This window comes from Lemur catta, chromosome 2 (assembly GCF_020740605.2).
Source record: "Lemur catta isolate mLemCat1 chromosome 2, mLemCat1.pri, whole genome shotgun sequence".
Classification (NCBI taxonomy): Eukaryota; Metazoa; Chordata; class Mammalia; order Primates; family Lemuridae; genus Lemur; species Lemur catta.
Window position 1 is genome coordinate 962,059 of NC_059129.1, and position 26,656 is coordinate 988,714.

The 26,656-nt window shown below is 69.0% G+C and overlaps 1 protein-coding gene across 1 annotated transcript in view; it reads left to right on the forward strand.

Moving 5' to 3' along the window:
* The window catches only part of CACNA1H (calcium voltage-gated channel subunit alpha1 H), a 49,808-nt gene that overhangs the window by 14,804 nt on the left and 8,348 nt on the right, over window positions 1–26,656 (forward strand). The window contains 16 exon segments of the mRNA XM_045541056.1: window positions 8,015–8,038; window positions 11,464–11,578; window positions 11,651–11,784; window positions 12,198–12,295; window positions 14,286–14,445; window positions 15,582–15,897; window positions 16,022–16,114; window positions 16,840–17,632; window positions 20,752–21,182; window positions 21,954–22,105; window positions 22,836–23,021; window positions 23,919–24,036; window positions 24,172–24,327; window positions 24,634–24,724; window positions 24,835–25,043; window positions 25,966–26,355. Of these exon segments, the coding sequence (XP_045397012.1) occupies window positions 8,015–8,038; window positions 11,464–11,578; window positions 11,651–11,784; window positions 12,198–12,295; window positions 14,286–14,445; window positions 15,582–15,897; window positions 16,022–16,114; window positions 16,840–17,632; window positions 20,752–21,182; window positions 21,954–22,105; window positions 22,836–23,021; window positions 23,919–24,036; window positions 24,172–24,327; window positions 24,634–24,724; window positions 24,835–25,043; window positions 25,966–26,355 (3,466 nt within the window).

Here is a 26,656-nt window from a genome sequence, read left to right on the forward strand (position 1 = left end):
AGGCACTTGTAGGGCTCGGGGCTCCCGGGGGACCCTCAGCTCTGTCCAGCCTAGGCCCCCCGGTGGGCCAGCCTTGCCACCCTCAGTGCCTGCCGGGCCGCCTCCTCCCCCTCGGCCTCTGCCCCCGGCCTGTCCCCAGGCCCCCCCAGAGCCTGCCCAGCACCCCGTGCTGCCCCGCAGGGCCTGGCGTCTGGGATTCAGGAGACCCCGCCTGGCTCCGAGCGGGTGGCAGGGCAGGGGGGCAGCCTGGGGACTCGGGCCTTGGCCTCTGTGTGCCTGGAGGGCTCCGGGTGGAGGGGGCTCCCTCCCCAGGGCCGAGGCAGCGTCCGCTGAGGCCGTCCTGGTCGGGTCGCGCGAGAGCTGTCCCCTGGCGCCTGCAGTGTGTCCCCCGGCCTCCCCCTCAGAGGGAGTCCCACTCCCAGGCCGTGCGGCTGGCGTTCCCGCCTCAGTTCCAGGGTCTCAGTGCGTCCTCGTCCTCGGGAGCAGGCAGGAGGCCTAGGAGGGGCCAGCGCTTGCCCCGGGCCTTTCTGTCCCCCCAGCCCCCACTGTCCCGGCCCCGGGGTGAGTGAGGCCGTGTTCCCGTGGCTGACACCGGGCCCTCGGCCGCCCCCGCCGCACGGTCCTGTTAGGGAGGTCGGGACTCAGGCCTGGGCCGGCCGGGGCGTCTTCCTGTGAGTTTGAAATACGGCCGGCCCGCTGGTGGGGATCGAGGATGTTTTAATTCCTAATTTAGACTGTTTATGTGCAGAGCTGAGCTCAAGGCCGGGTGGGGAGAGACAGTGCGGGCCGAGCCCCCCCCCCCCCGCCCGCTCCCCGGGCGGCCTCCCGGCTCGCCGATGGGGGGCTGGCCTCGGCTCCCCCCCAGCCAGCCGGGGGCGTCTTTGCTGCGGGGGTGGGGTGCTGCCCCCACGGCCTCCACAGAGCCGTCTTTGTGAGGGGCAGCCGCTGCCCGGGCCTGTCCCCAGGACGGACCTCAGGTCACGCCACGGCCAGGACGGCGCAGGGCAGGGCTCCAGGGCGGGGCCGCGGACTGAGCGCCGGAGTGGGGTGGGAGCACTGGGGACGTCTGGGGGTCGGGTGTCGTCCCTGCCACTTTCGTCAGAAAACAGGTTTCCTCTTCCTGTGGGGGGTGATCTGGGGGAGGCCTGGGCCTGCGAGGGGAGTTCAAGAGCCCCCCCCCACGCCGAGGAGCTCCAGCCGCGGGGGGCGGGGCGGGGCTGCTCTCGCATGTGGGCGCCGTCCGCTCTGCCGTGTTCTTGGGGCTGGGCTGGTCCCGGGGTTCGGGGCACAGGCTCTCCCGTCCCCTCCTGGCCCTGCGGCTCCCGTGACCTGCAGGGGTTGGAGGGCACCTGGCCTGGGGCCCTCGTGCCGCCTGGTGGCCCAGGTCAGTCCCCGAGGAGACCAAGCAGCCGACCTGTCCCGGTGGCCTGAGGGCCGGGCTGGCCTCTGTGCTCACCCGCTGGCCTGCAGGGTGTTTGCGCGGCCACCCGAGCAGCCTGAGACCCCTCCCGGGTCCCCGTGGGGACCCCCGTCAGGGCCCTTCCCCCGACGCCTGGGCTCTTCGAGCCCTGTCTGTGCTGGGAACCTGGGAGAGATGTGTGTGGCCGGGAGCCGCCAGCTGGGCCCGGCCGGGACTCCGGGGCATGGCAGCGCCACAGCCTGTCCCGTGCCTCACCCGGACGTGGCATCGCCAAGGACGCGGCGGCTGCCGGGCACAAATGTCAGGGCCGGAGCTGAGGCCAGAGCTCCGGGGCATGAGCCCTGCAGGGGCTGTGGCCTCGGGCAGCCAAACTCCAACCAGTTTCACTTTGAAATGTGACTTTCTGAGAGTCCGAGCCGTCCTTTGTAAATGTCACCGCTATTAATAACAGGGCAGGCAGGTGGACGCCTGGGTGTTTCAGCCTCCAAAGGGGCCCACAGAGGGGCTGAGTAAGCTGTGCGGGGCTGCCCAGGCCCCCGGCCGCCTTCCCAGCCCCCGGGGACCCCCCACGTCCCCTCACTCCACGTGACCAGGCTCTGGTGCTCTGCCCGGGCGGACTCATGCACGCCCCCTGGACTCCCCCCAGCCACACCATCCTTGGGGGTCCCTGTCCCTGCAGGTCCCTGCTCAGTCCCCAGCCAGGAGCTCCTGGGGCAGGTTTGGCCGCGATGCCCCCTCCCTGCCGAGCTCCAGAGTTGGGGGGGCAGCCGGGGTAGGGGGTGGGGGACGTCAGACAGTTGTGACTCCCCCGCAGGCGGCCCCCGCTCCCCTCCCAGCCCCGCCGTTTTCCTGAAGGCGCCAGGCCACTGAGAACCTGTAGGGTCGGAGAAGGGGGTGCAGCAGGCTCCAGGCTGGAGGCCACGTGGGCCTGTGGGGACCCCCGACGCTGGCGTGGGGTCGGCCGTCCCTGCACTGTCCCCAGACCTGCCTGGGAAGTGCAATCACTAGGACGCCAGGTCCTGGCCCAGCCGCAGTCTGTGACTGAGGGGCTGCACTTCTGTCTGGCGTCTCCCAGGGCAGGGGTGTCAGGTGTCTGCTTGGGTGGGGGCAGGGCGAGTCGGGGGTCCCTGCCCTGGGCTGGGGCCGTCCCCGCCGTGGGCGCGCAGGCAGGGTGGGCACGAGGCCTCCCCTTCCTTGTTTTTTAGTAAATGCCCGGTTGCCAGGCAACGCTGTGGGGAAGCCGGGCTCTGCAGGGCCGGGCAGCGTAGGTGCACGTACGACCCGTGTAGTGTGTGCACGTGTGGTGCGTGACTCCGGTATCACGGGTGTGAGCTGGGTTTTCACACCCAGGTTGAAACCACAGGCGGCCCAGGCACCTTGGCCCTCATCTGGGGGGCCTGGGTCCCCCCAGGGGCAGCTGGGGGTCGGTGCAGGAGGCCGGGCGCAGCCTCCTGGAGACCCCCTGGGGGGGCGCTGAAGGAAGGGTCTGCTCTCAGCCCGGGAGGGCGGCCGTGGCCCTGCGGGGGGAGGGCAGGCCCAGAGCACTGAGTCAGCCCCGGGCGCCCCGGGACTCGCTGCCGCGGCTGCTGCTGGGTCCTTGCCTGGATGCCCCCCCACCCCCACCCCTGTTCTCTCGCGGGAAGGAGCCCCCCTCCGCCGCCAGCTTCCTGGCTGGACTCAGACGGTGGAGCTGCAGGCCGCGTTCCCATGGAAGGAGCCTCTGGTCCCCCGGGGTCTCTAATTTGGGCCGTGGCAGCTGTGCAGTGGCGCTCGGCGGTTATTTCTGGCCTGGAGAATTCCAGCCCAGCACAGGCCCCACGGGCCCGTCCCAGCGGGCAGCAGTCCCCTTCCCCACGGCCCCTCCTGGCTTGGCTCCCTGTGCCCACGCCGTCCCGCCCAGGCCGGGTGCATGCAGAGCCCCGTCTGGGGGACCAGGACTGGGGGAGGCTGGGAAGGAGCTCTGCCCTGGCAAGGCGGCCCCCGGGACAACACCAGCCTGAGGGGAGGCCCCAGGCCACACCCCGTCGGGGCTGAGCCAGAGCCGGGCATGGAGGTCGGCGGGGGAGCCTGGGAGCCTGGGAGGGAGGCAGGGCTGGGCCGGCAGGAGCGTCCCCAGGGTGCTTGAGGGCATCACGCACGCTGCCACCAAGTGGCTGTCAGGGCCTCAGTGGGGCTTCTCGCCTGTGCCACCAAGCTTCCTACGGGCACAGTGACCAGAGGGGTGGGGTCGGCTGCTTTTCCCTCAATTATGCCTCGAAAAGTTTCCAAATCAAGCTCTTTGTTAAGAGCGAGACAAAGACATTAGCGCTGTTTCTAATTGCGTGGTTTTTAAACGGCTCACAATTGAGGGAGCTGCGGGTAGGCGCTCAGGCCCCGTGTGGCTGTGAGAACAAACCTTTCCTTCAGTCCCCGGAGATTGGGGGTCAGCCATCGTCTCAGAGCCAAAGAAGGGTGTGTGTGCACACGTGTGTGCATGTGTGTGTCCATGTGTATGCACAGAAGCTCCTGTTACACACACGTGTGGGGGGCATGCCTGGCACACAGGCACTGTGTACACACACATCCTACGCCCACACCCAGACGGGTGCGTGTGTGGTGCCTGGTGCACACGCTACACTGGCACACGAATGGGCCCTGTGGACACGCGTGCACATAAGCCCTGCCCGCTCCAGTGCGTGGCCCTGGCTGCTGTGTGCTGCCTGCCCCCCTCCCCACCGTGCCTCCGTGACAGATGGGCATGACACCCCCAGGGCATGACCACGTGCTGCCCGCGTGAGTTCAGTGTGCCGGCCACACGGATGGGAGGCTTCAGCCCACCTGGGTGCCAGCCCCTGGCGTGGGGGGTGCAGGGGCCGGGGTGGGGGGCCGCGGTGGACAGAGAGGTAGACGCCGCTCAGGAAGGGGGGAGGCCTGTGGGGCTCAAGTGTCGGGGGCCACTGGCACAGAGAGACGCTCTCGGATGAGAAGGAATGTTCCGGCAGCTGGAGCCGTCAGCTCAGTAATGACCTCTGATCCCCCAGGTGGGGGCCGCAGTGTGGGAGGGGGTCCCAGCAGCCCTGGCTTCAGGGGAGGTGCTCTCCCACGACAGCCCAGCCCCCCAGCGCCTCCACGTGACCCAGGCCCGGCTGGAGAACAAACAGCTCCATGTTTGGCCGGCTCCCCGCCCCCACAGAGTCACGCGAGCCCGGCTGCCGGCTCCCGGCCACCAGCCGCGTTCCCTGGGCCGTCTAGGGGTGAGCAGAAGAGGGCGCCTGCCTCGGGGGTCCGGCCACAGTGAGAGCTCAGAGCAGGGGGTCGGCCAGGGGGCCTGGCAGGCATGGACCAGGGCAGAGGCCAGGAGAGCCCACAGCTCCCGCGGCCTGAGCCCCTGGACGGAGGGGAGAGTGAGGCAGAGGCCCCTCCCGGCTCTCCCCTGACTTCGCGGGGACCTTGGGCCCTGCCCGGAGGGGGACACAGGGCAGCTGGCATAGCCGAGCCCCAAGCCCAGGCCTGGCCGGACGAGCGCCCCTGGGAGGAATCGGCCACCGGCCCGTGGAAGCCGAAGCTTCGTGTGGCCGAGTCCCTGGACGCCCGCGAGGAGGCCTGTGCCCGCCCGCCACGCCCGCCCAGGCCACCAGGCCCTGGGGGAGGAGATGGCAGGGGCAGGGGACTGGCAGGGGCTGCAGTCTGTCCCCATGGGGCGTGTGTCCCAGGAGCGTCACGCATGGTGACCTAGAGCGTGAAGGGGCATGGAGGTGCCGTGTCTCAGGGCCACCGGGCCCCTTTCCCAAGCACATGGGGACCCTTTGCAGCCCACCCTTCCCGAGGGCAGGGCGGAGGGGGAGGTGGGGGCTGAGCCTGCGGGTCCCGGCCACTGTGGCAGGCGGGGCTGGGTATGGGGCCTGGGGGCTTCGGGGGTGGGCAGTGCCAAAGGCAGTTCCCAGATGGGGAGAGGACGGGAGGCCGGTCCCTGGGGTTGGGGGGCCGGGGGGTGTCAGCAGAGCTCCCAGAGAGGATCGTGGTCCGCCGGGCTCCATGGTGGCCTGGCAAGGGCAGGAGCAGCGGGCATGGGGTGGGGTCCCAGCACAGGGCTGAGGAGTGAGGTCAGGGCGTCTGAGCCCCTGGCACTGCCCAGACACTGGCCTGGGTGGGGTGAGCGTGCACGAACACATACATGTTCATGCACACGTGTGAGATGGGATGGGCAGAGGACCGTGGACCCCTCCCTGGCTTGCAGGTGGCCAGGTGGCATCTGTGCTCTGGGCCTGGCCAAGGGCTTCCCTGACGCTGGCGGCCGGAGCCCTGGCGCAGCCCGGGAGACGGGGCCCTCGGCCCACCCTGACCGTGCTGGAGGGACTTCGGGGTGCTCGGTCCCCTCGGCAGGGCTCGGGAGCCTCCGGCTCTAGGTGTGGCAGGTGCAGGTCGGGGCGCTGAGGTGCAGGAAGGCTGTGCTCTGCGGCCCTGCACTACGAGGCAACCAGTCCCGGGGGGCTCCCATGGTGCCCCCTGAGTCCAGGAGCCGCGGCCGGCTTGGCCTCTCGCCGGTTATTTGCTACAAACTTAGGGCTGCTCTTCTGCCCCCAGCACGGCAGCCGGAGCTGCTCAGCCCCCGCCTGGGCTCCCGCGGCGGGGGGCTTCCTCCCCCGGGTGAACGTGGGCTTTTCTCCTTGAGCAAATTGGAAAAGAAAGGTCGAGTGTTCGGGAGAATGAGGTCGGGGGGGAGGCAGTGGGCGGGCAGGGGTGGCCCCAGCCCAGCGTCCCTGCTCGGGGCAGGGAGGGGTCTGCCCAGCCAGGGGTCCCGTAGAGAGTCCTGGCAGTGCCGTAGCTGCTGCCCGGGTGACCCTGCGCTCCGTGCCCCATGGGGGTGGGGTCCTGAGAGGGGCTCTGGCCTCACTGTAGGCTCCCTCTGCCCGGCCGCTGGTGCCCTCCCTGCTGGCCCCCCGCCAGGCGCAGGGACGCCCAGCCCCAGCTGTTCCAGATCTGGCCTAATGGAGTTTAGCCGGTGGAGCAGATTGCTCGGGGGGATTGAGGGGGGATTGGGGGGGCTAGGGCAGCGAGAGCTCCTAATCCTCCCACCAGAGCTCGTGGCCTTGCTACCCGATTGCTCCATGCAGCCCAGCAGGGAGCCCTGGCTGGCAGTGGCTTGGGGGCCACTCTGACCACAGAGCAGGGGCAGGGCAGCCTCTGCCTGGAGACCCCTCCCCTCTTCCCCTGCTAGCACGGGGCTCAGTGAGGGACGCCCAGCCCCGCCTCTGCCCCTCTGTGGGGACGTCCACCCTGTCCTGACCGTCCTTGCACAAGCACAGCAGTCTCTGCGCTGAGAACCTGCTGTCCCAGGGGTGGGGCCGGGACACACCAGGAGGAGGGGAGGGGTCGGGGGCTTGAGACCGCTGGTCCCTCCACAGTAGGGTCTGCCTGAATCCTCTCAGCGTCTAAAGGATGAAAGTGCTGCTAGTCCCGTTGTGCAGATGGGTAAACTGAGGCTCGAGGTGAGGGGCACGTGGAGTCGGGGTCAGGACCCTGGAGCCAGCAGGCCAGGGTGGGCCCGCAGCTTCTCGTTTACAAGGAGGTTTCGGGTCCAGGTGGCTCAGGCCATTCGTTGGGCCACACTGTCCTGCCCCCACCCTCGAGACCCCGTCCGGGTGGCCCTGAGACCTGGCCCTGGGCCCCCACAGCTCCCAGGTCCCCACGTCTTCAGCGCAGAGATAACAGCAGCTGCCCGGGGCATTGACGCCAGACAAGGTGTCTCCCAAACCCAGAGGAGGGGTGTGGGGAGCGGCTGACAGTGCCCTGGGTGCCCCGTGCCCACACCCGGGGGCAGGGGACTGTGGCTGTCTTCAGAGCCGCCCTTTCTCAATGACCCGGGCTCCAGGAAGAGCAGGGTACTGCGTGGTTTCCTCCCCTCCCCCCAGTGAGAAGGGCTGGGTGACTGGGGGCTGCCAGTGAAGTCCCGTCTGCTCCCAGGCCACGAGGCCCCTCCCCCGGCCTCCCCCGCCCCCACCCCGCAGGCTCCCCTCCCCTGCCCGGCGTCCTGCTGGGCTCCGGGTGGGGCGGCCGCTTCAGCACCATGGACAGTGGCCGGCACCAGCGCGGTGTTCCGGCAGCTTCCTCCTGGCCCGCCCGGCTGCATCTGAGTGCGTTGGAGAAGAGGCCCTTGGAAGGGCCCCCAGCTGTGGCCCGAGAGCCTGGACCCTCCGAGAGCTTTGGTGGGGGCCCCGGGGAGGCCTGAGCCCAGGGCCTGAGCGGAGGCGGCTCTTCCCCAGAGGGGCGGGGGCTTCCCAGGCAGGACGGCTGTCTGGGTGGGGGTGCTGGCTGGGGAGGTCCAGCCCCTCGGACGTGAGAAGGGGCCGGGCTGTGTGGGCCTGAGGTGGGGTGTGGTGCTTGAGGGGGTCCCTCCGTAGACGGGACCCCACCGCTGTGGGCCCAGGGCCCGGGGCCGGGCTCTGAAATCTCTCTCCAGGCCATCTCTGGGGCTTCTCTGTGAGTCCCCCGCCCGCGTGGCGGGCCCCGTGGCCCCCACCCAGGCTCTCAGGTGCGGGGAGAGTTGCTGGGGGCCTGGGCCGGGTCCAGGGGGGGGTCCCAGAGCCTGGCGGTGAGCGCTTGGCTGCTCGCCAGGCCTTGCAGCCTCCCTGAGGGAGACCCCGGGGCAGAGACCCTCACTGAGCCACTGCCCCCAGCTGCATGGCCCCGCCTGGTGAGTCCCCACTGTTCCTGCTGCCCCCGGCGGCCAGGCCATGTCCCAACACTGCCGCACGCCAGCCTGGCTCCCCGCGCGCAGTGGACGTTGGCTCTAACACGTAGAAGTTGGTTCAAAACCTAAAGGAATTTTTAATTAAAACCCGGAAACTCCGTCTACGTAATTAGGCCTCCAAAGTCACCGGGCTCCGTGTGATGGGGCGAGTTGGCACTGCCTGTCCTCAGCTGCCCGCGGGATGGTGCGAGTCGTGAGAGCCGTGAGCTGATTGGGCCTCTCCCTGCCCGGGTGGGGCGCGGGGCCTGGGCTGGCAGCTCCCAGGCTGGGCAGAGCCGCGTGGGGCAGGGAGGGCTGGGGGCTGGGGGCCGCCTGGCTGAGGAGGCCCCGGCACGTCTGTCTGCCTGTTGGTGCCTCGGTGCCAGGAGCCTCCCAGGGCCCTCTGGGCACTGCCCTGGCACCGTCCCCCCAGAGCTGCGTTAGCAGGCACAGACTGGGGGCCTCGTGGCTTGGGGGCGACCGTGGAGCACTTTCCCACGTTGGCAGGTCTGGTCTGGGGCTGGTGCTGGGGGTGCGGAAGGCAGAGGGTCTTCCCCGGGCAGGGACCCTGCAGACTTGAGCGGGCACTCGGGCCGGGTGGCCTGGCCGTGTGGCCTCAGCAGGCACTCGGTGTCTGTGCGCCCGCGTCCTCTGGTCCCCAGCCAGGGTGAGCTGGCATCTGTGAAGCACCGTGAGTCCCAGGCAGCTGGCGCTGCTGTCGTCACTGGCACGGCGCGTGTGAGGCACCTGCAGGCCCGGCCCCACCCCGCCCGCCCAGGGCTTCACCAGTGTGTGTGGCCCTGACGGCCCCACCCCTGCCAGAGCCAGGTGGTCCTAGAGGTGGGGGTGGGGCCCCCGGCCCCTTCCCGACCACCCCTCGTGCCCGACTGCCAAGGTTTGGGAGGGGTCTCAGCCCAGCAGAGAGGGCCGAGGTGTTGCGGGGGGACCCTGGCCTGTGGACCCCAAGCCAGGCCGCCCTTGAGTTGCTGGGGCATCACCCACCCCTGCCAGCCTCTGTGCCCATGGGCAGGGTGTGGGCAGCTCCCACGGGGCTGGCTCCACTCTGGCAGCTGGGGTCCCGGTCAGGACCCCGTACACAGCCCCAGACCCAGAGACGCCTACCCTTTCTGCCCCCTGGGCCCTCCGCCCCGGGGTCTGGGCCGGGGTCCAGAAGCCGGTGCCCCCTCAGTGCCGGGGTCGGGGCCGTGTTCTAGTGGGGGCTAAAAGTCTTGAGGTGGCTGGGGGGTCACTCTGGCCAGGAGACCCTCGTGGCAGGCCGGCCAGGCGCAGGGAGGGCAGCAATGTTCACAGTAGGGCCCGTGTCCATTAGGCCCTTCCAGGTCAGGGCGTCCTCGCAGGGGGTCTCTGGGGTGGTCGGAGCGGATGTGGCACAAGCTCAGGAGGAACTGGCACAGGCTGGAGCCGTCGGGAGGCGGGTCTCAGTCTGGGTCCCCGTGTCTGCGGGTCACGGGGCAGCCAGGGTGAGCCAGAAACCCACCTGCTGTCAGGGAATGTTCGCTGGTGTCGGGGTGAGCAGAGATCTGGGGCGATAGACAGTGAAGGGTCCCAGGCACCAAGGGACGGACAGCTCTGCCGTGGGGTAGGAGGGCAGATGGGGGCCTGGGGAGGTGGGCTGCACGGCCTCCCTGCAGGGGGTCAGGACAGGCTGTGGGGAGGGTGGTGCCACCCGCAGGACCGAGGGTCCAGCCAGGCCCAGGGTCCCCCCAGGTCTGACCTCCCCCGACAGGGTCCTGTTCCCCGGCCGGGCAGTGCGTCCCCTCCTGGCAGGGATTGGCAGGTGTTTGCCCCGTGCAGTGGGTGGTCCAGACAGCCTCTTCTGTGTAACCGGGAATGACATCCCCCACCCGGAAATCGCAGCCCTGGGAGACACACACGGACGCGGGGTGTGCAGCCGGCGCTCGGCAGAAACGCGCCCTGGCGGGAGGGCGGAGCCGCCTGCCACGCAGCTCCCGGCTGGCACCCCTGTGAGCACAGCCCGCCCCCCAGCCCCCTGGTCCAGCCGGGCACGGACGGCACACGCGGAGGCCCGTCCCCACGCCCGTGATCAGGCCACACGCTCTGCGCCCACCGCGGGTGTGTGGCGCAACCTGTAGCCTCCCCTCCCCCCGCGCCCGGAGGAGGGCACAGGGCCCGCTGTGGCCTGGCAGCGCGGGGGACGGGCCCTCAGCGGCCTCAGCGGGAGGCTGATTTCTGTTTTTCCGCAGCCGCCTCACAGCGGAGGCACTTGTCAGAGCTGAAGCCATCAGTGTAATTATGGCGCTCTTGGCGGGAACACGTAATTACACTGGTGGCCCGCAGCCACGGTGCGGCCCGCGGCGGAGTGTTGACCTGCCAGGAAGCTGGGGGGGCCTGGCTTTGTGGGAGGGGAGAGGGGCCCGGGGAGATGCGGGGTCCCTCAGGTGGGGTGCACGGGAGGGGGCTCCAGATCCCCCGATGGTGGGGGCAGGGAAGCCCCGATGGCCGAGCCCCTCCCCCTCCTGAAGAGACCCCAGCCCTTCCTGGGCTCCTCCTGGTCCCTGGCTGGTCACAGCTGCCCTGGACCCGCTGCCTCCAGGAGTTGGGGCCACCCAGACCCGCGACCCCAGTGCCACAGGCCGTGGTGCTTGTGGAGCGTGGCCACGTGCCGGGCAGGGACCCCGCGCTGCTGCCATTGCCTGAGGCCAGTGCCCTGCTCAAGGTCACCGGGGACCCAGGCCAGAGTCCAGCTGCCACCAGCCGTGAGGGGTGGGTGCCCCGTCCCTGTCGCCCTCCTGGGTCCCTCCGTGTCTGGGAAGGTGGGGGCCGCAGGGCCGTTTGCTGACAAGTTGGTGTTTTCCGAATGCCGACGTCTTTAAGAAAGGTCCCTCCGTCCTGGGGACACCGGGGCTGGTCTCGCCGGGGCAGGGGCCATGGAAAGCCCAGCCCAGGCCCACGGGGTGAGGTGTCAGGGCTTGAGGGGTTCCGTGGCGGTGGCAGGTGGGGTGCGTGGTGTGCCCCGTGCCCCCCGGCCCCAGGGCCCTCCCAGCTCTGTGGGGCACCTGCCTGCGGCCCCCAGCTGGGCAGCCCCCCACCCCCACGCAGCCCGGCCCCCAGCCCCACGGCAGAGCGCTGGGCGTCTCGCTCACGACGCGGAGCCCTGGCGCCACCTGGTGGCCGCCGTCAGGGGCGACAGGTGCCGTGCCGGGCGCAGCCTCGCGGGCGCAGGGCACTGAGGTCCCCACCCAGGCTGGACACCCCCTCGCGGGGTGCGCGTGTGGGCCCCGCGGGGCGGGGCGGGTGGCTGCGTGGGGCGGCGTGGTCTTGCGCTGTGTGGTCCTTAACCCGCCGCGGCCGGCACGTGGTTCGAGCAGGTGAGCATGCTGGTCATCACGCTGAACTGCGTGACCCTGGGCATGTTCCGGCCCTGCGAGGACGTCGAGTGCCGCTCCGAGCGCTGCACCATCCTGAAGGTGGGTGGCCGGCGGGTGGGGGCGCGGGCTGCCCCTCGGGGTCGGCGCCTCCCTGACCCCTCGTCCCACCAGGCCTTCGACGACTTCATCTTCGCCTTCTTCGCTGCGGAGATGGCCGTCAAGATGGTGGCTCTGGGGCTGCTCGGGCAGAAGTGCTACCTGGGTGACACGTGGAACCGGCTGGACTTCTTCATCGTCGTGGCGGGGTACGGCGCCCGCCCCGCAGCCCGGCTCGGGGAAGCCCAGGGGGCGATCTCGGGGCCCTGGCCAGGCGGAGCGAGAGCCCCCGGCCCCCCGGGGCTGCCCCACGCGGGCGTGTGCTCTGGAGGGGCCAGATGGAGCCAAGGTCCCCGTCAGGGCCCCTGGAGACCGACCTCCAGGGCACAGGGCTGGCAGGTGGCCGGGGTCAGCACGGGCCAGGGGGAGCACACAAGGTGGCCCGTGAGTCCTGAGGGGCCTCCCAGTGGTGACAGGGTCGTGCTCCTTCCGCCTCGGGGCCCAGCTCGGGGGGGGTTCCAGGCCCTCGAGGGGTGTGGCCACCTGGCAGGCCGCCATGGAGCGCTGTGGCCCTGGGCCACCTGTACCCCACCCCACCGCTGAGCTCCCGCTCTGCCCCCAGCATGATGGAGTACTCTCTGGACGGACACAATGTGAGCCTCTCCGCCATCCGGACCGTGCGTGTCCTGCGGCCCCTCCGGGCCATCAACCGCGTGCCCAGTAAGCACCCCAGCCCTGCCCAGCTTGAGACAGGCAGGCCCACCAGCCCCGCGGAGCCGGGCACTGGGGGGTGAGGCTCCCAGGCTCTCCGGATCCAGCCCAGGCTCCCGCACTGGGGCACGAGGGGCTGGCCCTGGTATGCAGGCCCCACGGGAATTGCCACTTTGTTTCTAAGGAAGATCAAGCTGGCTGGTGTGGTGGGCAGTCAGGATTCGCAGGGTCCTGGCCCCCATAGTGCAAGTCACAGGGATCACTCTGAACCTCAGGCTTCTCATCTGTCTGGCATGTTGGGTGAGGCTGAGGGCTGAGCCGATCCCTGGTGGCTTTGCTGTCTGGCCCACCCCCGTGTGCCCCAGGGCCGATGGAGACACTGTGGGGAGCGCGGCTCAGCTCTCCTGCAGGCTCCGCGGCCACCCCGCCGTCCTAGAGGAGGCAGCCAAGCTGAGGGCCCGTGCTGTCCCCCGGCTCCGAGGGAGCGAGGAGGACGCCTCCCCGTCACCCGCACGGGCACCACCCCTGCCCCCACCCCCAAGGGGGGAGGTGGGAAGCAGACTGGCCACGGCTGGCACCCAAGGGAGGCCAGAAACCCTCCAGGCCGTGGCCAGCAGCGGCACGGGGGGCATGGGGGGCACGGGGCAGAGGTCGGCGTGCACACGTGAGCAGGTGGGGGGAAGCGTGCGGGAAACGGCCTGTCCAAGTACTGGTCATCCCCCACGTCCGCGGTGGGTGGGATCTGCCTCGGAGGCGTTGCGTGCGGGGCTGAGTCAGCTGCTCCATTTCCGGCTGGGCGTGCAGTGCCCGCGAGGCTGCGGAACAGGTGTGTGTGCACCTGCACGCGTGTGACCCTGCTAACGCCAAAGTGGCACCCCCACCCCCAGGGCAGGGCAGGTGGGTCGGGGTTGTGCCGTTGGCTGTGAGTCTGCCTTCCACCCGCCTGCCTGGCTCAACCCTTGCGGGTCAGGCAGGGCTCCCGTGCTGTGTGACCCAGTTTCCCCAGATGTAGCAGCCAGGTATGGTCGTACCTGTCCCCAGGGATGGCGAGTGAGGTGAGGTGGTACACGTGTGGCTCTGAGCCCTGAGCCTGGCATTCCCTGCGTGCTGAGCCTGCTCAGCACAGAGCCGATGGTGACCTCTGCCTGGGCCTACGTGGCGGAGTGAAGCAACCTAGCACAGCCTCCCTCACTGTTCGCAGAATCCCCCGAGTGGGAAAACTGCTGCTGGCAGCCTGGCCTCCTCCTGGGGACACGCTCCTGCCCTACGGAGGGTAACTCTCACGAGCAGGACCACATGCTTCTCATAATTAGTCCCAGGACATGTCCAGGGCTGCATCTCATTTTGTCTGCCTGGGGTCCACTCTGACCCTTGGATCATCTGTGATCTCTGAGTCAACTTCTGTCTGGCCAGGGCAGTGCTCACTGATTCTCTGTCCTCAGTGAACTTCCTCTTGGCCGTTTCTGAGACTTCACTGTCCCTCTTGGCTCTGACTTGTCCTCATGCTGTGAGGAGGCTGTTTTGCTATCGCCACCCCTGGGTGATAATCTGTGAGACCTTAGTACCCGGCCCTGTGGCCCAGGGCTCTGCTTGCAGCCTTAGCCCAGCCCTTGCTTAGGCTTTGGGAGAAGGAGCCTCGTCTCCTGAGTTCGGGGAGGAAGGCAGGCCCAGGAAGGGACCCACTGCCTGGGTTAGTCTTGAGTTCACCCAGCCACAGCCCCCAGGAACAAGGGCTTCTAAACTGGCCCCGGTGTGCTCACTGGGAGTGCAACAGAGGCTCCCCGAGCCCTGAGCCTGCTGGACACCCCCAGGGCAGCCCGAGATGCTGCCGTCCCCTGCGGAGGCCTCAGATACTCTGGGGTCAGCTGAGGACCTGGAGACCCACGTGGCCAGACCCCTGCCCCTCCCCTAGGTGCCGCAGGCCCCCTGGAGTGTGGGTCTGGGCTGGGAGAGCCATGGGGGGCTCGGTTGTGGGGAGCTCAGCCGCCCCTGCCCGCAGGCATGCGCATCCTGGTCACCTTGCTGCTGGACACGCTGCCCATGCTCGGGAACGTCCTGCTGCTCTGCTTCTTCGTCTTCTTCATCTTCGGCATCGTGGGCGTGCAGCTCTGGGCCGGGCTGCTGCGGAACCGCTGCTTCCTGGACAGCACCTTCGTCAGGTGCGCACGCCCCGCCCACCAGGCTCCACCCACCCAGCAGGCCCTGCCCAGTGGTACCGCCCACTTGGTGGGCTCTGCCCCAGAGACTCCGCCCACCCAGCAGGCCCCGCCCCTGGGCCCCCTTTCCTGACACACAAGTTTGACCGCGGGGCTCCTGGCGAGTCTGTCCCGCTCCCCGTGGGGTTCCGTGTCTGCTCCTGCTCGTCTGGGTCTGGCTCCCCGTATGTGCCTGGGCTGAGGCTGTGCTGCCGTCAGCATCAGGAACTGTCCCTGCCAGGGTGACACCCCGGGGGTGGGGTACACATTCACCTGTTGGCACCTGACCCCGTGGGCTCGGCCTCCCTGCCCTGCCTCCCAGGCCCGTGGGATGGCTTCGCGCAGGCAGGGGAGCACCAGCCGGGGGTGCCGGGCAGGTGGGCGGTGCCGTGGAGCCCATGCGCGCACGCGCGCGCGTGCGTGCGTGCGTGCGTGTGTGTAAGGAGGCCCCAGAGAGCGTCAGGGCTGCTCCGCGGAAGGCTGGGCCAGAAGAGGCTGACAGGTGGCAGGTGCTACAAGGTGACCTCTGGGGGAGTCAGGGGTGGGGCTCTGACACCAACAGTCTATAGTCCAGGAGGCCTGCCTGGAGGAGGCCGAGCTCATCCTGGGCTGGCCCGGCACTTCCCACTGCCCCTTGCTGCCTCGCTGCAGCCGGGGGGACCCTCCCAGCAGAGCCCCCTCGCTGGGACGCTGTGCTCCGGTGTCTCTGCATCTTCCCTGTCCTCTGGACAGAAGCCACTCGTCCGTCCCGCCCGGGCCTGGCGCGTCCTCCCCTGTGCAGCCCCCAAAGGAGATGGGGGGGCTGTGGGGGCTGCAGTGCCCTGAGGCTCCCCCCCTCAGGCCCCGCAGACGCCCCCCATCACCAGGGTTGGACGAAGACCAGTGCTGCGAGCCCCTAGGCCCCTGCCACGGGCGGGGTCCCCGGTGTCACCTGCAGGCGCTCAGTGGGGACAGAGGGGGAGGGGCCGCACAGGCAGGGGCAGCGGCAGAGCCGGGTTCAGGCTGGGGGGCACAGTGTGGGGAGGCGAGACCCACGCACGCGCAGCGCCGAGCTTCCCGGGGGTCCCGCGGCCCTGAGCCTGGCTGTGCCGCTGCCGCAGGAACAACAACCTGACCTTCCTGCGGCCGTACTACCAGACGGACGAGGGCGAGGAGAACCCGTTCATCTGCTCCGCGCGCCGCGACAACGGCATGCAGAAGTGCTCGCACATCCCCAGCCGCCGCGAGCTGCGTGTGCCGTGCACGCTGGGCTGGGAGGCCTACGCGCAGCCCCAGGCCGAGGGCGCGGGCGCCGCCCGCAACGCCTGCATCAACTGGAACCAGTACTACAACGTGTGCCGCTCCGGCGACTCCAACCCGCACAACGGCGCCATCAACTTCGACAACATCGGCTACGCCTGGATCGCCATCTTCCAGGTGGGCGCCGGGACCGGGCTCGGCAGGACGGCGGGACGGGGACCCCCGAAAGGAGCCCCACTGGCGATCGGGGGTCTCTGCGGGGCGGGTGCAGGCCTTGCCCGTGAGCCGCCACCCTCCCCAGGTGATCACGCTGGAGGGCTGGGTGGACATCATGTACTACGTCATGGACGCCCACTCCTTCTACAACTTCATCTACTTCATCCTGCTCATCATTGTGAGTGCGCACGGCGGCTGCACGGGGGTGCTTGGGGGTGGGGCAGGGCGGGCAGCGAGGGGTCCTGAGTGGGCAGAGGGGCTTCTGTGCAGCCCCCGCCTCCCAGGTGCCGTCCGGAGGCTGCAGGAGAAGCAGGACCACCTCTCGGGGCTGCGGCTGTCCACCGCGGACGTGGCCCCAGACACGTCCCTCTCCTGGTCCTCTCAGTGGCCTTGTGTCCAGGCGGGTTGGGCCAGTTAGTCGGCCAGAAAACAGTAGCAAGGCCCTGGGTGTGCCAGAACCCCCCCCCCCAGGGACCCAGCAGGTAACAAAAACGGACAGACGTCCCCACGTCATCCCTGGGCGGCAAAGGAGTCGCTGCACAGTGACCCGGGCTAGGGAGGAAAGCAGCGGGCGGGGAGGGCCTGAGGAGGAGGGGACGGTGGCCGCAGTCAAGAGAGTCCTGCCAGGGACACGCCTGCAGGAGGGGGGTGAGCCGCGAGGACGACCTGGGCAGAAGGTTCCAGGTCTCCCCATCCGTCCCACAGGTGGGCAGGAGGCACCTACCTTGTGCCGCCTGTTCCAGACGCCAGGGGTCAGCATGGGCCACCGCAGGCACCCCGCCCGTCACGGGGCGTCCCCTCTAGTCCTGTTCCCGCGTGTCCCGGCCCTCGCGTGGGCAGCCACGGCGGGGCCGAGCCGCGTCAGGGCCGCGCTGGCTCACGGCCGCCCGCCCGCCGCCACAGGTGGGCTCCTTCTTCATGATCAACCTGTGCCTGGTGGTGATCGCCACGCAGTTCTCGGAGACGAAGCAGCGGGAGAGCCGGCTGATGCGGGAGCAGCGGGCGCGGCACCTGTCCAACGACAGCACCCTGGCCAGCTTCTCGGAGCCGGGCAGCTGCTACGAGGAGCTGCTCAAGTACGTGGGCCACATCTGCCGCAAGGTCAAACGGCGCAGCCTGCGCCTCTACGCCCGCTGGCAGAGCCGCTGGCGCAAGAAGGTGGACCCCAGCAGCGCCCCGCACGGCCAGGGCCCCGGGCGCCGGCAGCGCGGGGTGGGCGGCCACGCGGCCTCCGTCCACCACCTGGTTTACCACCACCACCATCACCACCACCACCACTACCACTTCAGCCACAGCAGCCCGCGCAGGCCCGGCCCGGAGCCGGGCGCTGGAGACACCAGGCTGGTGCGGGCGGGCGGGCCCCCCTCGCCGCCCTCCCCGGGCCGAGGGCCGCCCGACGCGGAGTCCGTGCACAGCATCTACCACGCCGACTGCCACGTGGAGGGGCCGCAGGGGAGGGCCCGGGTGGCACATGCCGAGGCCACTGCCGCCGCGAGCCTCAAGCTGGCCACGGGGCTGGGCGCCATGAACTACCCCACCATCCTGCCCTCGGCGGCAGGTGGCGGCAAAGGCGGCGCCAGCCCCTCGCCCCAGGGGATGCAGCCCGGCGGGTCGCTGGGCGCCAGAGGGCACAGCCCCCTGAGCTTGGGCAGCCCCGATGCCTATGAGAAGATCCAGCACGTGGTCGGGGAACACGGTGAGGACCCCCAGCCCCAGCCCGCGGAGGAGGCAGGTGGGACCCAGGTGGGGTGGGGCAGGGCCCCCCGATGTCCCCTCACCCTGCTCCAGGCACCCCCAGGAGCCCAGCTGTGTGCTTTGTGACGTGGACCCGCTGTGCCCTGCCGCCCCTGGGAAGGGAGGAAGGGGCCCTGCGTCCGTCTGTCCGCAGCGAGCTCCGGGCACTGGCGGCTCAGTGGGGCGCGGACGTGCGCTGGGAGGTGGTGGAAACCTCAGGGCCACGTCCCACTGCCTCTGCCCAGCCCCGAGAGGGGCCTGATGCCCGTGTCCCTGGCCCGGCCACTTCCCTGCAAGACTTGCAGAGCCCTTAGTGGCCACCAGGGTCGGTCTCCTTTCTGGGTGGGGGGGAGGGGAAGGCAAAGTCACAGAGTCACTAAGGGTTGGGGGCGGGGCTGCCAGAGGGTCCTCCTGCCCAGGGCCTTGGCTTGTGCCCACCTGGGACCCACAGTTGACTGGGAGGCGCCGGAACCCCCGGGTGGTCTGGGTCCGCATGCGCTCAGAGGCCCCCCAGGCTGTGTGCAGATTGTGGGTGGCAGGGAGGGCATGTGGGGGGCCGTGCCAGGGGCGAGGGTGGCCACGGGCCGCCGTGGGTCCCACGCACCGAGCCCAGGGTGTGCGAGTGAGCGTGCGACGGGCAGGGGCCGTGGGGCCCGTGCATGTGGGCGTGGAAACCGCAGCGTGGTGCCGGCGCGGGAGCTACATGCGGCTGCCAGTGCTTGGCGTGAAGGGGCAACACAGGTCGCTTGATTGGCCGTTTCTGCGGAAGTTCGTGTGTGATGGCAGCTTAGGTCGGCTGAGTCAAATGCCGAGGTCAGCTCACCTGTGTGCAGGGGCTGCCAGGACGTGGCTTGTGCTACGTTTAAGTGCACAGCGTGGCCCTGGGGCAGAGTGCGGCCGTGGAGGGTGGGCGTGTGTGCCCAGGTGTTAACATATGCCCAGGTGTGAGTGTGCCCGGGTGTGCGCCCAGCTGTTCATGAGTGCGCCAGGTGTCTATGCACCCAGGGGTCGATGTGAGCGTGCCCCAGTGTGTGTGTATGTACCTAGGTGTGAATGCAGTGGGCCCCGGTGTGTGTGTATGTACCGAGGTGTGAATGCAGTGGGCCCAGGTGTGTGTGTATGTACCCAGGTGTGAGTGCAGTGGGCCCAGGTGTGTGTGTATGTACCTAGGTGTGAATGCAGTGGGCCCCGGTGTGTGTGTATGTACCGAGGTGTGAATGCAGTGGGCCCAGGTGTGTGTGTATGTACCTAGGTGTGAGTGCAGTGGGCCCAGGTGTGTGTGTATGTACCTAGGTGTGAGTGCAGTGGGTCCAGGTGTGTGTGTATGTACCTAGGTGTGAATGCAGTGGGCCCAGGTGTGTGTGTATGTACCCAGGTGTGAGTGCAGTGGGCCCAGGTGTGTGTGTATGTACCTAGGTGTGAATGCAGTGGGCCCCGGTGTGTGTGTATGTACCGAGGTGTGAGTGCAGTGGGCCCAGGTGTGTGTGTATGTACCTAGGTGTGAGTGCAGTGGGCCCAGGTGTGTGTGTATGTACCTAGGTGTGAGTGCAGTGGGTCCAGGTGTGTGTGTATGTACCTAGGTGTGAATGCAGTGGGCCCAGGTGTGTGTGTATGTACCTAGGTGTGAATGCAGTGGGTCCAGGTGTGTGTGTGTATGTACCTAGGTGTGAGTGCAGTGGGCCCAGGTGTGTGTGTATGTACCGAGGTGTGAGTGCAGTGGGCCCCAGTGTGTGTGTGTATGTACCCAGGTGTGAGTGCAGTGGGCCCCGGTGTATGTGTATGTACCTAGGTGTGAATGCAGTGGGCCCCGGTGTGTGTGTATGTACCGAGGTGTGAATGCAGTGGGCCCAGGTGTGTGTGTATGTACCTAGGTGTGAGTGCAGTGGGCCCAGGTGTGTGTGTATGTACCTAGGTGTGAATGCAGTGGGCCCAGGTGTGTGTGTATGTACCTAGGTGTGAATGCAGTCGGCCCCGGTGTGTGTGTATGTACCTAGGTGTGAATGCAGTGGGTCCAGGTGTGTGTGTATGTACCTAGGTGTGAGTGCAGTGGGCCCAGGTGTGTGTGTATGTACCTACGTGTGAATGCAGTGGGCCCAGGTGTGTGTGTATGTACCTAGGTGTGAATGCAGTGGGCCCCGGTGTGTGTGTATGTACTGAGGTGTGAATGCAGTGGGCCCAGGTGTGTGTGTATGTACCTAGATGTGAATGCAGTGGGCCCCGGTGTGTGTGTGTGTACCTAAGTGTGAATGCAGTGGGCCCAGGTGTGTGTGTGTGTACCTAGGTGTGAATGCAGTGGGCCCCGGTGTGTGTGTGTGTACCTAGGTGTGAATGCAGTGGGCCCCGGTGTGTGTGTGTGTACCTAGGTGTGAATGCAGTGGGCCCCGGTGTGTGTGTGTGTACCTAAGTGTGAATGCAGTGGGCCCAGGTGTGTGTGTATGTACCTAGGTGTGAATGCAGTGGGCCCCGGTGTGTGTGTGTGTACCTAGCTGTGAATGCAGTGGGCCCAGGTGTGTGTGTATGTACCTAGGTGTGAATGCAGTGGGCCCCGGTGTGTGTGTATGTACCTAGGTATGAGTGCAGTGGGCCCAGGTGTGCATGAGTGTCCCAGGTGTGCACGGCTGTGTGCCCAGATGCCTGTGTGCTTAGGTGTGAGAGCGTCCCCAGGTGTCCTGTGTCTGCTGTGGCAACACCACGACTGAGGGGCTCATAAGGGCAGAAGTCCCGAGTCCAGGTGTCGCGGCGTTGGCTCCCTCTGGAGGCTCCGGGGAGGCCCCTTCCCGCCTGCGCTGGTTTCTGGCGGCGGGTGGCCCTAGGCCGTGGGCACGTCCCTGCGCGTCTTTGCTTCTGCTCCACGTGATGGCACCTGTCGTGGGTTGGGCCCACCGTGCTCTGGGGCGACTCCACCTTTGTCCGTTTCATCTGCAGAGACGCTGTTTCCAGCCCTGGTCCCCTCCCAGGTGCCAGAGCTTAGGGCTCAGATGTTCGGGGACTTGCCAACCCCACGGCCCGTGTGGGCCTGTGCTCCTGGGCACCTTGTCACAGCGCGGCTGAGCGTGGCCTGTCCGTGTCCTTCTCCTGCAGGCCTGGGCCGTGCCCCCAGCCACCTGTCTGGCCTGAGCGTGCCCTGCCCGCTGCCCAGCCCCCAGGCGGGCACGCTGACCTGCGAGCTGAAGAGCTGCCCGTACTGCGCCAGCGCCGTGGAGGACCCCGAGCTGGAGCTCAGCGGCTCAGAGAGCGGAGACTCGGACGGCCACGGGGTCTATGAGTTCACGCAGGACGTGCGACGTGGCGACCGTCGGGACCCCGTGCAGCCGCCCCCAGCGGCGGGCACGCCGGGCCAGGGCAGCACGCGGCGGCGGGTGGCCTCGGACAAGCCGGGCAGGCTGTGCCGCCTCTGGGCCTCCGTGGGCGGGAAGCTGCGGCGCATCGTGGACAGCAAGTACTTCAGCCGCGGCATCATGGCAGCCATCCTGGTGAACACGCTGAGCATGGGCGTCGAGCACCACGAGCAGGTGCGGGTCGGGCAGGGAGGCCCCATGCGTCCCGGGAGCTCTGAGTCTTACGGGGCGGGGGCTCTGGGGGTTGGGACGGGGATGGCCGTCATGGGAATTTGTATGCTCGTGGCTCCCGTGGGCTGGGTCTCTGTGGCACAGCCAGCGCAGACCCCGCGGTTCCAGCCCTGGGGCCTCCAGTGTGGGGGGGCAGGGAGACCACCGCCGACCCCCAAGGATGAGGGTGCCCAGGGGTGCGGGCCGAGGTGCTCACCCGCCGTACAGCTGGGTGGGCCCCGTGAGGAGGACTCCGGGCCCAAGAGGGAGGGTTGGTGGCACCTGGGCACCCCCACGTCGTCCGGGTGCTGTAGACCCTGCGTAGCCGCCTGCTCGGGCTGCCTGGGACAGGGCAGAGCTGGCTGGGCAGGGAGAGGCCACCCTCTCCGGGGACCTGGCCAGCTCCTGCCACCACCCCTGCCGCATTCACTGTGACGGCCAAGGGGCTCTGGGCTTCCTGGGCTGACACTGTTGCCTCATCTCTCACCGTGGGGCAGTCGGGGAAACCCGACCTCGGGGGCCTTGGTGGCCCGGGCAGGGCGGCCGTGTGAGGGTGGAGCCTGCGGCAGGGACAGCGACTCCCGGGTGAGCAGGGCCCGTCAGGGCGGGTGGGACGTCTCTGGGGTCCTGCCAGACAGCGGCTGACGAGGCTCCTGAGGCTGCCGCAGGCCGCGGGTCCCTCGGTCCTCGCTGCAGCCGGAGCTCCGGGCGCCCTGACGTCCCCGTCGCCCGCAGCCCGACGAGCTGACCAACGCCCTGGAGATCAGCAACGTGGTCTTCACCAGCATGTTCGCCCTGGAGATGCTGCTGAAGCTGGTGGCCTGTGGCCCCCTGGGCTACGCCCGCAGCCCCTACAACATCTTCGATGGCGTCATTGTGGTTATCAGGTGGGTCCTGGCCCTGCCCGGGCCAGCGGGGAGTGGCACCCGCGCCCAGAGTCCCGTCCCCAGGGAGATGCGCCGGTGATGGCACTGTGGCAGCCACAGGAGGGGTGTCCCAGGGCCCTGGCCACCTGCAGGCCTGTCCTGGGCAGAGAGTCCCCCTCCCTGGGACATAGCCCTCCCTGCGGCATGGCTGGCACTCGCCGTCAGTTGCATCCCAGATGGATGTTTCTAGAGCCTGGCGGAGCCCTTCCCTGCAGGAACGGAGCTGGCGCTTAGCAGCCTTTCGGCCTCCGGACTAAACCCCGTTGAGGGCTCAGCCCTCGTGACAAAGACCAGCTTAAGAGGCCAAATCCCACACGCCTCGGGGGCATTTGCCGCAACACAAACAGACCACAGGGTCAGGAGAGTGTGAGGGGACCCCCTTCCCCCAGGAGGAGGCAGAGCCGTGTAAGGGCCTCGCACCCTGGCGGGAGGAGGGTGACCCAGAACAGGCCAGCCTGGCGTGGCTCGGAAGGGGCAGGGCCGGAGGATGCCCTCGGTGGGGAACCTCCCTGACCCCTGCCTGACGGGCCAGCGCCAGGCCTCCCGGGGCTCCGGGGACGGGTGGCTTCGGAGATGCAGCCGGACCTGCTCCCGGACCACAGACGGAGCAAGGCCACAGTGGCTCCTGGGCTGGCAGTCCTGCTGGGGTCGGGGACTCGCTCCCCTGACCCTCGCCCGGCGCCGCCCACAGCGTCTGGGAGATCGTGGGGCAGGCGGACGGCGGGCTGTCGGTGCTGCGCACCTTCCGGCTGCTGCGCGTGCTCAAGCTGGTGCGCTTCCTGCCCGCCCTGCGGCGCCAGCTCGTGGTGCTCGTGAAGACCATGGACAACGTGGCCACCTTCTGCATGCTGCTCATGCTCTTCATCTTCATCTTCAGGTGCCTGGCGGGCGGCCGGTCTCTGTGGTGGGCCTGCCCTGCACGGGCCCCAGGGAGCAGGCCCCTCCCCTCTGCTGGCCCAGGGCCTCCTTCACTCAGCGGCGCTGATTGGCCGCCTGCTGTGTGCCAGGCGCTGGCTGACCCCCCAGACGGACATGTCAGGGACCGTGGTCGAGGGAGAGCGGGGTGGGGGCAGGGCGTGCTGGTGCGTGGACACCGGTCTGGGCCTGGGGCTCAGGACCCAGCAGGGCTGAGTACGGCGGGTGCACCAGGCCCCGCTGCTGCTGGAAACCAGGGCCTCAGGTGTCCGCCCGCCGCTGGCATCGGCCTGCCCTGTAGCGGGGAAGCCACTCAGCTGCGGGGCTGGGAGTCCGTCTGAGCCGGAGAGCTCAGGGCGCCCAGAGCAGGGGGGAGGCGGGCTGGGACGGGCAGACCCAGCACCCTCTTCCTCCTCCCATCCCTCCTCCCTCCTCCCTCCCCCCTCCTCCCTCCCCCTCCCCCCTCCCATCCGTCCTCCCTCCTCCCTCCCCCTCCCATCCCTCCTCCCTCCCCCTCCCATCCCTCCTCCCTCCCCCCTCCTATCCCTCCTCCCTCCTACTCCTCCCTCCTCCCCTCCCTCCTCCTATTCCTCCTCCCCTCCTACCTCCCTCCTCCTCCTCCCCCTCCCCCCTCCCCCTCCCCCTCCCCCTCCCCCTCCCGCTTCCTTCCTCCCCCTCCATCCTCCTATCCCTCCTCCCCCTCCCCTCCCTCCTCCCCCTCCCCTCCTGCTTCCCTCCTCCCTCTCCCTCCTCCTATCCCTCCTCCCCTCCCTCCTCCCCCCTCCCCCCTCCCCCTCTCCCCCTCCCCCTCTCCCCCTCCCCCTCCTCCCCACCCGCTGAGCGTGCCCTCCCACCCCAGCATCCTGGGCATGCACCTTTTTGGCTGCAAGTTCAGCCTGAAGACAGACACGGGAGACACCGTCCCAGACAGAAAGAACTTTGACTCCCTGCTGTGGGCCATCGTCACCGTGTTCCAGGTAAAGTGGGCAGGGCCGAGGCTGGGGCTGTGGTGAGGACGCCCCCCAGGGCAGTGGGCACATGCGGCCTTCCTGCCCAGCCTGAGGACGTGCCCGTGTTGCGGGGTCCAGCTGACCCCTGGCCCCGCCCCCCAGATCCTGACGCAGGAGGACTGGAACGTGGTGCTGTACAACGGCATGGCCTCCACCTCCTCCTGGGCCGCCCTCTACTTTGTGGCCCTGATGACCTTTGGCAACTACGTGCTCTTCAACCTGCTCGTGGCCATCCTGGTGGAGGGCTTCCAGGCGGAGGTGTGGAAGCCTTCCAGGCGGAGGTGGGGGGCTTCCAGGCGGAGGTGGAGGGGCTTCCAGGCAGAGGTGGGGGGCTTCCAGGCGGAGGTGTGGAAGGCTTCCAGGTGGGGGAGGGCTTCCAGGTGGGGGTGGGGGAGCTTCCAGGCGGAGGTGGGGGGCTTCCAGGCGGAGGTGGGGGCAGCAGCTTGCAGCCGCAGGGGCGGAGCCAGGCGTGCTGGGCAGGGGTCCGGCCTGACCTGGCCAGGGAGGCTGGGCCTCTTCACCTTCCACGAGTCTGACACCCACCCCATGCTTTGCGGGGCTCAGGGTGACGCCAACAGATCTGACACAGACGAGGACAAGACCTCCACCCACTTCGAGGAGGACCTGGACAAGCTCAGAGACCTCCGAGCCATGGGTGCGCGTGCGGATGGCCAGAGCGAGCGCGGTGGTGGGCGGGCGGGTCCTGGTGAGGGCAGAGGAGTCCTGTCCCCGGGCGCCCGCCCACCACCCTCCCTGCCCCTGCAGAGATGAAGACGTACGCACTGGCGGTGACCCCCAACGGGCCGCTGGAGGGCCGAGGCAGCCTGCCCCCTCCCCTCATTGTGCGCACGGCAGCCACGCCCATGCCCACCCCGAAGAGCTCCCCACACCTGGACGTGACCCACGGCCTCCAGGACTCATGGCGCGGCAGCGGCAGCTCCGTGGACCCCCAGCTGGGGGACCAGAAATCTCCGGTAGGGACCCCGCCCGGCACTCAGCACCTCCAGGCTCCACCTGGCCGGCCCTCACGGCCCTCCCCAGAGACGAGTGAGGGTCCCCACGCGCCCCCCCTTATGCCCTATGAACCCAGCTCTGGTGGCCGGGTGTTCTCTGAGGCGTGTGCTGGTGCCCGACCGGGGTGGAAGCTCACGTGTGCCATGACAGCCGGCAGAGCATGGTGCGTGTGTCGGAGGGACAGGCGAGGTGCATGGGAATGGCCTGGGGGCAGCAGGGCGGAGGGCTGTGTGTCACCGAATGCTCTTGCTGGAGTGTCTCTGGGGAGAGAGACGCCTCCCCCGGCAGACAGGTGCGGGGTGGGACATTGAGACAGGTAAGCGCGTCTGTGACAGGAAAGCCACAGTGTCCCCGAAGTGGACGGGGACGGGTCGGGGAGGCCACACTGGGCTCCTGGACACCCGGGAGTTGAGCGACAGGGTCTGAGTGAGCCAGGGAAGCCCCGGGTCTGGTGGGTTGTACGTCCCCCGACAGCAGCGGGACCTCCTCTCTGCAAGTCCCCGGTCTGGTGGCAGGAAACTGGGGCGCCCCCGAGACCCCAGTCAGCAGCCCAGGGTGGCGTCTGGGGAGCCCCATGTCCAGCAAGCTCCCCTGGGTGCCGTGTCCCCGGCCTGCACCCCGCCTGGCTCTGAGCTGGTTCTGGCCCCGAGGATAACCTGGGCCTGCCCTCTGCCCTCTGTCCTCTACTGGGCACAGAGTCAAGTGTCACCGTGCCGGTGAGTGCCTGACACTCATCAGCTGTGTCCCTGTCTGCTGCAGACGGGCACCCCCAGTGCTGCAATGCCAGCCCCGCGTGGGGCGCGATGCCACGTAGGGACGCGTGGGTTGCGCGGGGAGGACGCCCCCACCCGCCTCTCCCCACACACACCCCCGCCCTTCCAGGCCGGCCCCCTCGGCTCCCCCTGGGGCCCCAGCAGCGCCTGGAGCAGCCGGCGCTCCAGCTGGAACAGCCTGGGCCGTGCGCCCAGCCTGAAGCGCCGCGGCCAGCGCGGGGAGCGCGAGTCGCTGCTGTCCGGCGAGGGCAAGGGGAGCACCGACGACGAGGCCGAGGACAGCAGGCCCGGCGAGGGCGCCCGCGCCACCCCCCTGCGCCGCGCCGAGTCCCTGGGCCACCGCAGCACGCTCGACCTGCGGCCCCCGCGGCCGGCCGCCCTCCTGCCCAGCAAGTGCCATGACTGCAACGGGCAGATGCTGGCCCTGCCCAGCGAGCTCTTCCTGCGCTTCGACAGCCACAGGGAGGATGCGGCCGAGCTGGACGACGACGCGGAGGATGTGAGTGGGCTGTGTGGGGTGGCCCCCGGCCACTGCGCCCAACCCACGTTCTCTGTCCCCAACCTATGGCCGTGACCTCCTGACTCACAGCCACTGCCCCCCGCCTATAGCTGTCTCCGGCCTTGGGCTCCCTGAAGCAGGACTTGAGGGGGGCTGTGGCTTGCCCACTGGCTGTGCTGTGCCCATTAGCTGAGGGCAGTGCCCAGAGCCAGGGCCCAAGAGCAGCCCTCACCGCCCCGCACACCCTGCGTGGGTTGTTCCCCCACTGCCCGGCGGGTGAGCCCGGGGCTGGGAGGCTGAG